Source organism: Chenopodium quinoa, unplaced genomic scaffold, assembly GCF_001683475.1.
Source record: "Chenopodium quinoa cultivar QQ74 unplaced genomic scaffold, ASM168347v1, whole genome shotgun sequence".
Classification (NCBI taxonomy): domain Eukaryota; kingdom Viridiplantae; phylum Streptophyta; class Magnoliopsida; order Caryophyllales; family Amaranthaceae; genus Chenopodium; species Chenopodium quinoa.
In genome coordinates, this window is record NW_018743050.1 from 779,147 (window position 1) to 792,611 (window position 13,465).

The 13,465-nt window shown below is 34.4% G+C and overlaps 1 protein-coding gene across 1 annotated transcript; it reads left to right on the plus strand.

The window, feature by feature from the left end:
• Positions 1-1,445: 1,445 nt before the first annotated feature.
• On the plus strand, positions 1,446-2,513 carry LOC110730768. Its single transcript, XM_021910591.1, has one exon. The coding sequence runs from the start codon at positions 1,446-1,448 to the stop codon at positions 2,511-2,513; it is 1,068 nt and encodes a 355-aa protein (XP_021766283.1).
• The last annotated feature ends 10,952 nt before the right edge of the window (positions 2,514-13,465 follow it).

The following is a 13,465-nucleotide window of genomic DNA, read 5'->3' on the forward strand; positions in this document are numbered from 1 at the left end:
AAGTTTAGGGAGTTAGTTTTCAAAGATATTTTTCTGAAAATAAAGATATCAATTTAAAAGGATAAAATCAGAAAAAAGATATTTTTCCAAACAAACATTCCTATTTTTTAGCAAGTCAATACTACTTATCTTTTTAAACGCATTCCACTAAGTATTAATTCCTAATTAATTTTCACTTACATAAAACCTAAAACAGAAAATATTTCAGACTTTATTTTCTCTAAGAAGTCTCAGCTCCGAGTCTTCTTTCCTTAGCTTCTGCTCTGAAGCTTTAGTTCCTTTATAGGAACTCTGCAACTGATCTCTTTTGTTTTTAGCTCCTCGTGTTCCTCTGCCTTAAGTGTTTCCTACAACTTATAAATAAACCACAAGACTCACAGAAATCATTAGTCCACTTATTTGACTTGTGTTATCATCAAAACATCAAGGGAAACAATATTCCCCCCTTTTGATGATGACAAACAAGGCAAACATGTTAGAGCAAAAATCAAGTTAAGAGATCAATTAAACTACCGAAAAGAAAAAGAAATTGAATTGTTCAAGTTTTATACCTGACCGAGGATCAGAGAGACACAAAAATTTGGAGACAGAGATGGATGATAAGTGTGTAAGTAGTTTGCCTGTATACTTTCCCCCTTTTGGCATTATCAAAAATACACAATGTATATAGCAAATTATCTCAAGCACATCACCATAACATGGTTTAATGATATGGCAGAGATCATATAAGCAATCCAAAGCAGAAAATATGCACAAAATATTGACAAAACATCCATCCAAAACCAATGTTAAACATCGGCCAAAAGTGCATCAAATCCACAAAGTTTTAAAAAAAAACAGCTAATAATCCCTGGTTTAGTTACAGACCCAAAAGAAAAACATTGTTCAGAAATAGCAGAATAAAAACAAAAACAGCATCATCATAGGCTAAGGAAACAGGAACATGATCAGATTTCCTCTGCAGTGAGATCATCAATCTTAGCTGCAATCTTCTCCACCACCTGCTTGATTGCTTCATCCCTCGCCTGAGCAACCTGGAGAAGTAGTGACTTTGCATCAACAGCACAACCAGACACAACTCTTTCTAGAGCATCCACCATGCCTGTATTGCTCTTGAGTTCTGAGATGACATCTTTGAGCATGTCCTTCAGTTCCTGCAGCTCAATTGAAACTGCTTCATTTAGCATAGTTAGAGAATTTATTGGAATAGTAGTAGTATTTATTGTTAATATTATCTTTATTATTGTTATTATTGTTGTTGTTGTTTAACTAACGTAATTATCATGCTTTATTTTAGCTTAATTTTTTGTAAATCATAATAATAACCCAAGGGGGAGAAGCAAAATTTGTTTTAAATGGCTTATTATTATGATTATAATATGATTACTCTAATAATCACTTGCTTAATTGGCTTAATAATAATTATCTATTTGATTGTAGTTAAAATGGGAGACTTGATGAAAAGACAATTTGACGTATTAGACTTGTCCGGACATAATTATCTTGAATGGACAGTTGATGCCCAAATGAATTTAAAGGCTCAGGGATTGGAACATACAATCAAAGAAATTACCATCCCAGGAAACGAAAAAGATGCCCCTGCTCAAGTTAAAGTTCCTACTGACCAAGAGAAAGCAAAACCTATAGTTCTCTTAAGGCATCATTTACATAACAGTTTAAAAACTGAGTATTTAATTGTGGAAAATCCCAAAGAATTATGGGATAGCCTGAAAGGAAGATATGACCATCACAAAAGGGTACTACTTCCTTCAGCACAGTTTGAGTGGACAAACCTGAGATTTAACGATTTTAACTCTGTCAGTGATTATAATTCATCACTATATATAATTGTATCAATATTGAGATATTGTGATCAACCAGTCACTGAAGTGCAAATGATAGAGAAAACACTCTCTACATTCCATGCTAACAACAGTGTATTGCAACAGCAATACCGTGAAAGAGGCTTTGTAAAATATTCAGAGCTTATTTCTACATTATTGGTCGCTGAAAAGAATAATGATCTTCTGTTAAAGAATCACAACCTAAGACCAACTGGGTCTCAAGCATTCAATGAGACAAATGCTGTAGAAAGCTCAAATCCACCCGAGACAAATGTTGCTCGTAGAGGTGGACGTGGAAAATATAATAACCGTGGCAGAGGTCGTGGAAATTTCCGCGGACGTGGTCATGGCCGTGGTAGAGGTCATTTCTCCCCTAGAAACAACACTCAAAGGGGGCATCAACAAGGAAACAAAAATCAAGCCACCACAAAAGGAAAGGAAACATGTTATAGATGTGGCATGACTGGAAATTGGGGACGTACTTGTCGTACGGCCAAACATTTGGTAGAACTTTACCAGGCTTCCATTAAAGGGAAAGAAAAACATGTAGAAGCAAATTACGTTAATGAAGAAAATGTCCCTGGAACTAGCCTTGATGTGTCTGATTTCCTCATAGACAATGGTGAAGCTGATGGTGAATTTACCTTTGGAGAGAATAATCATGTTTAGATAATTCATCAATTATTATGATATGTATTATGTTTTCTTTATGTACTTTTCTTTTATGTTTTTCATGTTCGAGTTATGTACTTTTAACTTTTCATTATTAATAAAGTAAGTCCAGTTTAATTATCTTAAACTAATCTTATACTTATTATTTTATGAAGATATGGATCTGCCTGAAGTTGGTTCCAAATTTCAATGCCTTTTGGACAGTGGAACAACACACACTATTCTGAAGGATAGAAAATATTTTTTTAAAGTTAAAATTGTTTCAAGCAATTGTTAATACCATTTCTGGGTCAGCCAAGCTAATAGAAGGTTCTAGAAAAGCTTGTATAATACTCCCAAATGGAACAAAATTAATCATTAATGACGCTTTATATTCGAGTAAATCTCGAAGAAATCTTATAAGCTTTAAAGATGTGCGTCAAAATGGTTTTCATTTATAAACAATGATAGTGGATCAAAAGGAATATTTATGCCTCACGGTAGAAAAACATGGAAAGAAACATGTGTATGAAAAATTGCCAGCATATTCTTCAGGGTTATATCATATAGATATCCGACCAGTTGAAATAAATTCGATATCTAATCAGAAGTTAGATAATAAGAATTTGCTAACTTTATGGCATGATCGTTTGGGTCATCTTGGTACAGGAATGATGCACAAGATAATAGAAAACTCAGTAGGACATTCAATTAGGAATGTCAAAATCCCTCGATCATATGAATTAACATGCTCTGCATGTTCACTTGGCAAATTAATAATAAGGCCATCTATGAACAAAATTGCTACTGAATCTCCAACATTTTTAGAGAGGATTCAAGGAGACATTTGTGGACCAATTAATCCTACATGTGGACCATTCCGATATTTTATGGTATTAATTGATGCCTCAACTCGATGGTCACATGTAAGTCTCTTGTCCAGTAGAAATGTTGCTTTTGCAAAACTTCTTGCTCAAATTATTAAATTAAGGGCACAATTTCCAGACCATACAATAAAAAGAATAAGGCTTGACAATGCTGGGAATTTACATCCCAAACATTTAATGATTATTGTATGTCAATTGGAATTGATGTTGAACACCCAGTAGCTCATGTTCATACGCAAAATGGCCTCGCTGAGTCGTTAATTAAGAGGCTACAATTGATTGCAAAGCCATTATTGATGAGATCAAAATTGCCTTCATCTGCTTGGGGTCATGCCATAATACATGCGGAAACTCTAATTAGATTGAGACCAACTGCTTATCATAAGTTCTCACCACTACAATTAGTTTTTGGTCGAGAACCTAATGTCTCACGCCTAAAATTTTTTGGTTGTGCGGTGTATGTTCCTATTGCTCCACCCCAACGAATGAAGATGGGTCCACAAAAAAGGCTGGGAATTTATGTTGGGTTTGAATCACCCTCCATAATTAGATATCTTGAACCAATGACCGGTGATTTATTTACGGCTAGATTTGCCGACTTCCATTTCAATGAGACAGTATTCCCAGCCTTAGGGGGAGAGAAAGTGGACCCACGAAAGAAAGAAATAAAACTCATTTGGAATGCAACACAATTGTCAATGTTTGATCCACGAACAAATATGTGTGAACAAGAAGTTTAGAAAATTGTTCATTTACAAAGCATTGTTTAGAAAATTGTTCATTTACAAAGCATTGCAAATCAGCTGCCTGATGCATTTATAGATACAAAGAAAGTGACAAAATCACATATACCAGCTGAAAATGCCCCTGCACGAATCGAAATTCAAACTGGTGATAAGATCACTGAAAATGAATCTCTAGCACGCCGAAAGCGTGGAAGACCACTTGGTTCAAAAGACACTAAACCAAGAAAACTTAAAAGATCTGATGAGATCAAGAATATTCCCCTTACGGAAGATCAAGAAAGACAAAATACAGATGAGAATAAAGAAAAAGATGATAATCCGAAAGGGGATGAACAAGATGACCATGACATCGATAACAATGAAACTTCAATAAATTTTGTTTCTACCAGGAATTATTGGAATAGAAATGATGTTATCGTAAATGATATATTTGCATATTCCATTGCAATTGAAATGACATCTGACGAAAATTATAGTGAACCAAGAACAATGGAAGAATGTCTTTGCAGGCATGATTGGCAAAAGTGGAAAGAGGCAATGCAGAAAGAGTTAAAGTCACTCGAAAAACGAGAAGTATTTGGCAAAATAACCCTTACACCAGAAGGTGTAAAGCTAGTTGGATACAAATGGGTATTTGTGAGAAAACGAAATGAGAAAAATGAAATTGTTAGGTACAAGGCAAGACTTGTGGCCCAAGGTTTTTCTCAAATTCCAGGGATTGATTATGAGGAGACATATTCTCCCGTAGTTGATGCAACTACGTTAAGATTTCTGGTAAGCTTGACAGACTCAGAAGGACTAAAGATGCGATTAATGGATGTAGTGACCGCATATTTATATGGGTCACTCGACACAGACATTTATATGAAAGTCCCAGATGGACTGAAATTACCAGAAAACCACAAGCCTAGACATTTGCTTTCCATAAAATTAAAAAGGTCACTTTTGGATTAAAATAGTCTGGAAGGATGTGGTATAATCGTCTTAGTGAATACCTTATGAAATAAGAGTTCAAGAATAATCAAATCAGCCCTTGTGTTTTCATTAAGAGATCACAATCAGGGTTTGCAATTGTTGCAGTTTATGTTGATGACTTGAATATCATTGGAACTCCAAATGAACTTGAAAGAACTGCAAAATACTTGATGAAAGAATTTGAGATGAAAGACCTTGGACAAACTAAATTTTGTCTTGGATTACAAATTGAGCACTTAAATAATGGTATTTTTGTCCATCAGTCTAACTACACTGAAAGAGTGTTAAAACATTTTTTCATGGACAAAGCGACCTCAACAAACACCCCGATGATTGTTAGGTCTTTGAATATGAAATATGATCCATTTAGACATCTAGAAGAAAACGAGGATGTACTTGGTCCTGAAGTACCAGATCTAAGTGCAATTAGGGCTCTAATGTATCTAGCTAACAATTTAATAATAGACCAGACATAGCTTTTTCTGTGAATTTGTTAGCCAGGTTTAGCAACGCACCAACGAAGAGACACTGGAAAGGAGTAAAACACTTATTGCGATATATACGAGGAACGAAATATCTTGGTTTGTTTTATCAATCAAGGCAAGATGTCACCCTCATCGGATATGCAGATGCTGGATATCTATCAGACCCACAAAATGCCAAGTCACAAACTGGATATCTGTTCACCTATGGTGGAACTGCAATTTCTTGGAAATCAACAAAGCAAACCTTGACTGCGACATCATCAAATCATGCTGAGTTGATTGCCCTTTATGAAGCAGGACGTGAGTGTGTATGGCTAAGTTCAATGATCGACAATATTCAAGAAGAATGTGGGATGAAAGAAGTAACTGAAAAACCAACCATCATTTACGAAGACAATATTGCATGCATCGCGCAAGTGATCGACGGGTACATCAAAGGTGATAGGACAAAACATCTATCACCAAAATTGTTCTTTACACACGATTTACAGAAGGAAGGGAAGATAAATGTCCAACAGATCCAATCATGTGATAATTTCGCAGACTTGTTTACAAAGTACTTACCTTCAAAGAGTTTTGAGCGATTGGTTCACAAGATTGGAATGCGTCATCTTCATAAGTTACATTAAAATCAGGGGGAGTATTATATGCACTGCAATCTTTTTCCCTTCGATCAGGTTTTTATCCCAATGGGTTTTTCCTGACAAGGTTTTTAATGAGGCAGTACACTACAACATATAATAGAATATTGTTTTTCTTTTCCCTAGCAAGATTTTAATAAGACAACATTTACTCAACTTTGTGTGGACATTCAAGGGGGAGTGTTATGAAGTAACTTGTATCATTGTGTGAATGTCACACAATTATTGATATTTTAGACAACACCATTAAATGCATAGGCAATATTTTCCAAACCTAGTAATCTATGTATGACTTGTGTATATCTAGTAGAAGTAGCATGCTTCTACTATAAATACACGATGAAATGCATTTGCAAATTCACCCCATTTTCTCATTTTCATCTGTAGTGCAACAATATTACAGATAGTAAAATACCTTTGCTCTCTCTCTATATATAAATTATAACAAAGAGTGTTAGAAGATAAATGTGGATGCCTATTATTTGATTTGATTTCACAATGTTCACACAAGTCCAAAGACTTGTGAACTTGTATGGCATTATATGTAAAGCTCTTGGCTATATAAGCCATGTTGCCGGTGCAATACTACAATTTACTCATCCCATTTTTACTTCTCCTTTACTAATTAAAAGACTTCCTGTCGATAAACCTTTAACATGTTATCAACACCAGTTTCCAGTCAGGTATATTTATACCTACTTATAAAAATTTATAACAAATAATACTATCTACTTCTAAATGTTTCAAGGAGTATTGTAGGGAATAATTTCAAGCCTTTAAATCCCACTAGCTTGAACCCCACTGTGATCATACACTAAAGTACGGTGGCGTCCAAAAGGGAAGAAGATAGAGCAAAAGAGTCGCCAACAAGTTTTTAGGAGCTTGTAAACCGTTCACGAGGTGAAGGTTACACCCCTTAATGATCCAAGAGATCGTCAACTCCATAAGGTCATGAACCAAATAAGGGTTCGGGGATGAAGGTACAAATCCAACCTAAAAGAGATTGAACCTGCCCTAATAATAGGCCTCTACTTTATTCTGATCGTATTCATGTGCGCTTTCTGATTAACATACAATCAATAGGATTAACCCTAAACCTGTTTAATCTATGTTGGTTGAATATTAATGCACAAATAAATCTATTATTGGCGATCACTTGAAATTATAATCACATTAACCCTAAACAAGATTATTAATTATCTTATTAAGCGTGACTACAAGTACAAATTCCCTTTAAACATGTAATAAAAGTGTGATCAAGCAATAACAATAAATATCAAGCAACATATAAAAATCATCATGAATAATAATTATAACAATAATAATATCCATAATCATCATAAATCATAACAATTATAATCATAATCATGTTCATGTTAATATTAAAGCATAATAAAAATAGCAAGATCCTAGGCATGATACTAACAAGATTAATAACAAACCCTAGCATGTCACTAAGCAATAAAAATCAAATCTTTAACCCTAACATGATACTAACAATCATAAATATTAGGAAGAACATAGGAAGCGTCATAACAATCATATTTAATATTAAAATTACCCTAGACATAATACTAGGAATATCATAATAACAATATAAACATGATTTCTACATCATAACATTAATTAATCAATTAAAGTACTTACTTTGATGCCTCGTACCTCTTTCTAATAACAAAATACACACGTTAGTAACTTCAAGGAAAATAATAATCAAAACAGTTAAATTAAATAATTGAAATAGAGATTTAGGACCAAACCCTAAGAAATTAAACCTTTCACGTCTAGGGCGAACGCAACTTCGAATATGGCTAGGTGTTTCTAGATCTTGTGAATGCGGAATTTTGTATGAAAAACAAATTTTAGAGAAAGAAAGAAAGAATTGAAAGATTAAAGATGAATGCTAATTAAAACTGATTGTTGATGAATGTAGATGAGAATTGATGATGAATGAATCGGTGAATGAATGATTGCGAGTGAAAACTGGTTGTAGGTGAATGAAAACGGAGTTTTTAATACGATATTTATAGAGAAAATCAGCCAAAAAGATAAATTAAACAAAACAGAGTCTGACGGACAAAAAATAGAGCTGGCGCCAACCCTGGCTAGCTGGCGCCAGGCGCCAATGGCTAGCGCCAAGGCCTGAGGTTAGGCGCCAAGCCTAATTTTAACGCGTTTTCGAAAATCAGATAAGTTTGCCGTACTGGAGGATAAAATCATATAATTTCCTCGAAAATGCTATTTGATTTTGATTAAAACTCTGAAAAGTCAACAAAAGTCAATTTATCAATGCTAATTGAATTAGGAATGAAAAGAACCTTCTAGAAGAATCTAGAAGACTAAAACCATTCCTAATTGCATTAGGAATGATAAATCATATTAGGCTCTCCCCTAGATCATTGGGCCGCATATAAGGCTCAAACTGGGCCCAGTTTAGTAAATTGGCCATAACTTCCTCAATATTCATCGGAATTGGGCTTATAATATATCGTTGGAAAGGTCTTTGCAAGCCCCATCCAACTACACTACTCTTGGACCCATATCATGGACCAAACAAACTGGATTGGCTGTTTTCTTAAAATAAGTTTTCAAAAACAGGGAGAAGAGAAAAGAAATTAAAACTATCCGCAACACTAGACTTTCCACACCTTCGCTTCATTCGATTATGATTCGACACGAAAGGTATTCATCACTGGTTTTGGTTTTGGGGAGACACAAATGGGTGTCTACAAGTATGCTCTATAGTTGCCCATATTTGGGATCCTCTATACCAGAAACTCAAACATTTACTGTATTATATATATATATACCTCAAAAACAACGGTGAAAGTTCTCTTACTTGTGAATTCATTACTATCATCTTTTGTTTTATTCATGTTTATGTTTCTTTGTTTGATTCATGTTGATATTACATACTCATTTTACGTAAAAAAATTTAGTTATTGTAATTGCCTAGTAGAAACTTTGCATGCATATTAAACTAGATTAACAAAAAGATGCAGCATTTTATACTTATTATTTTTCTTACTTTTACATACTTTTTGTGCTTTTTTCCGTTTTCGAACCCATGATCTTTTATAGATATTAGGGCTCTCGGGCCACTATGGCTTGCATTCCCAGTGTGATAACCTTTTACAATTATAAATATATATATATAGACCATAATTTTATGGCAGTACATTATACTATTATATGATATTTTTACAGTTGTACAGAATAGTAACGGATAAACCTACCTCTATAAAAGGCGGATTTTTCCCCGATTTCACCACAAGTCCCTTATCCCTTCTCACTTTTTATCCAAAAATCACCTAAAAATTTTATCACCCCCTTCTTTTCCGATATGTTCCCTGACGACGACAACCAGAACACCCAAAACACCTACAAGTTCACCTTTGAAAAAGATTTAAAGAAGATAAAACAATATTTCCTTTTAATTACGACGCTTGTAGTTTTATTAATAGCAATATTAATTTTTGTCATTATGTATAAGTAAAACTCACTTATTTTGTCGTTTTAGTATATTAAAAGCTCGTTTTTGTTTTATTATGTTTGTTTGTTGTTATTAACCATCATTGTATAATATTACCGTTATCATTATAATTATTGTTACTAATGTTATTGTTGTCGTTTTTGCAACTAACATGATTAATTTTTGCCTAATCATATAATTACTCACAATAATAAACCAAGGGGGAGAAAATACTACATTATTTATGGTTTATTATTATTAAATTTAATTATCACGTGTTTTATTGACCTAATTATAAATATGGAAGAACTAAACATGTGAGTTGTACATATAATTAGTCATTATAAACTAATTATCACGTAATTTGTTGTAGCTAAAATGGGAGACCTTATAAAAAGACAGTTCAGCATCTTAGATTTATTTGGAAAGAAATTTCTGGAATGGAAAGTGGATGCAATGATGAATTTGAAAGCTCAAGGCTTGGAACACACTGTTAAAGAAAATAAAAGTCCCTCTGGTCAAACAACTGATACTACCATTTCTGCAATGACTGTTGTAAAACATGTTACTGAACAAGATAAGGTAAAAGCCTTAGTGTTGTTATGGCATCATTTACATGAAGGCCTTAAAACTGAGTACATGATGGTTGAAGATCCCAAAGAATTATGGGATTGCCTTAATGAAAGATTTGGACACCACAAAAGGGTGCTCCTTCCTAAGGCATTATTTGACTAGACAAATTTACGGTTCCAGGATTCAAATCTGTAATTGATTATAATTCAACCATACATGAGATAGTTTCTATATTGAGATATTGTGATCATCCAGTTACGGATGAACACATGATTGAAAAAACACTCACTACCTTTCATGCAAGTAACATATTGTTGCAAGAACAGTATCGTCAAAGAGGTTTTAAAAAGTTCAATGAATTAATGAGTATATTGCTTGTTCCGGAACAAAATAGTGAACTTCTATTGAAAAATCATAACATGAGACCAACTGGGTCTTTGGCTACTCATCATGAGGCAAATGCAACAAATTCTTATCCACCCGAGTCAAATGCTACACGAAGAGGTGGACGTGGAAATTACAATGGCCGTGGAAGAGGCCGTGGAAATTATCGCGGACGCGGCCGTGGTCGTGGTAGAAACAATTTTCAAAGAAACAGTAATTTCAAAAATTTTGAAAAACAGAAGGGACAGTCGTCTGGAAGCCACAAACAAAATCCTTCGAAAGGAAAAGACACATGTTACGGATGTGGCATGACAGGACATTGGGGACGTACTTGTCATATATCCAAACATTTAGTAGACCTTTACCAGGCTTCTGTAAAAGGCAAAGAGAAAATGCAGAAGCAAATTATGTTAATGAGGAAAATGCTCCTTGTCCCAGCCTTGATGTATCTGATTATTTCATGGATAATGCTGAAATTGGAAATGATTTCATTCTTGGAGAAAATAACAATGCTTAGGTTTCCCATCTACTAATGTAACATATGCTATGTTTTAATGTATTTTCTTAGTGTCATGTATTTTAAATTTCTAGTCATGCACTTTAAATCTCTACCATCAATAAAAGTTTGTATGATATTATTCTAAACTAATCTCAAATTTATTTTATGAAGATATGGATCTGCCTGAAGTTAGTTCCGAATATCAATGCCTTTTGGACAGTGGAACAACACATACTATCTTAAAGGATAGAAAATATTTTTCATAACTAAAGTTGTTTCAAGCAAATGTAAACACCATTTCCGGGTCAGCTAAATTAATTGAAGGATCTGGAAAGGCTTGTATAATGCTTCCAAATGGAACAAAATTAATAATAAATAATGCTTTATATTCGAGTAAATCTCGAAGAAATCTCATAAGCTTTAAAGATGTACGCCAAAATGGCTATCATCTAGAAACAATGACGACAGATCAAAAGGAGTATATATGCCTCACGGCAGAGAAACATGGCAAGAAACATATATATGAGAAATTTCCAGCATACTCTTCGGGGTTATATCGTATAAACATACGACCCGTGGAAATCAATATGGTATCTAACCAGAAGTTAGATAACAAACATTTGATTATTTTATGGCATGATCGTTTGGGACATCCAACAACTGGGATGATGCAAAGAATAATAGCACATTCAGTTGGACATTCAATAAGAAATGTCAAAATTCCCCGATCAGATGAATTAACATGCTCTGCATGTTCACTTGGCAAATTAATAATAAGGCCATCTATGAACAAAATTGCTACTGAATCTCCAAAATTCTTGGAAAGAATTCAGGGAGATATACGTGGGCCAATTAATCCAACATGTGGACCATTTCGATATTTCATGGTTTTAATTGATGCTTCTACACGATGGTCACATGTTAGTCTACTTTCAAGTAGAAATGTTGCCTTTGCAAAATTACTTGCCCAAATCATCAAATTAAGAGCACAATTCCCAGATCATACAATAAAGAAAATAAGACTTGACAATGCTGGAGAATTTACATCCCAAACATTTAATGATTATTGTATGTCAATTGGAATTGATGTTGAACACCTAGTAGCTCATGTTCATACACAAAATGGTCTAGATGAATCACTAATTAAGAGATTACAATTGATTGCAAGGCCATTATTAATGAGGTCAAAATTGCCATCATCTGCTTGGGGACATGTTACAATACATGCAGCAGCACTAATTAGATTGAGACCTACAGCTTATCATAAATTCTCACCACTACAACTTGTTTGTGGTCGAGAACCAAGTATCTCACATCTAAAAATCTTTGGTTGTGCTGTATATGTTCCCATTGCTCCACCCCAACGAACAAAATGGGTCCACAAAGAAGACTGGGAATTTATGTCGGGTTTGAATCCCCTTCTATAATTAAATATCTTGAACCATTGACTGGTGACTTATTTACGGCTAGATTTGCGGACTGTCACTTTAATGAAACAGTATTCCCAGCCTTAGGGGAGAGAAAGTGGACCCACGTGAGAAAGAAATAGAATTTATTTGGAATGCAACACAACTGTTGATGTTAGACCCACGAACAAATATGTGTGAACAAGAAGTCAAGAAAATTGTTCATTTACAAAGTGTTGCAAATCAATTGCCTGATGCATTTGTAGACACAAAGAAGGTGACAAAATCACATATACCAGCAGAAAATGCCCCTGCACGTATCGAAATTCCAACTGGTAATAAGGCCATAGAAAGTGAATCTCAAGCACGCAGAAAGCGTGGTAGACCACTTGGTTCAAAAGATTCTAAGCCAAGAAAATTGAAAAGATTAGATGGAATAGAAAATGAGACTAATGATGTTCCCCCGCCAGAAGGTCAAGAAAGACCAAATGTGGATGAAAGTAAAGAAAATGATGATAATTCAAAAGGGGACGAACAAGAAGACAACCCTACGGGAAATGAACAAGATGTTCAAAACATCGATAACAATGAGATTTCAATGAATTACGTCTCTACCAAGACTCAATGGAATAGGAAAGATGTTATCGTGGATGAAACATTTGCAAATTCCATCGCAATCGACATTGTGTCTGATGAAAATGATGTTGAACCAAGAACAGTAAAAGAATGTCGACGTAGGAGTGATTGGCCAAAGTGGAAGGAGGCAATGCTGGCTGAGTTAAAGTCACTTGAAAAACGAGAAGTTTTTGGAAATATAACCGCTGGTGTAAAACCCGTTGGATGCAAATGGGTATTTGTGCATGAGAAAACGTAATGAGAAAAATGAAATAGTTAGATACAAG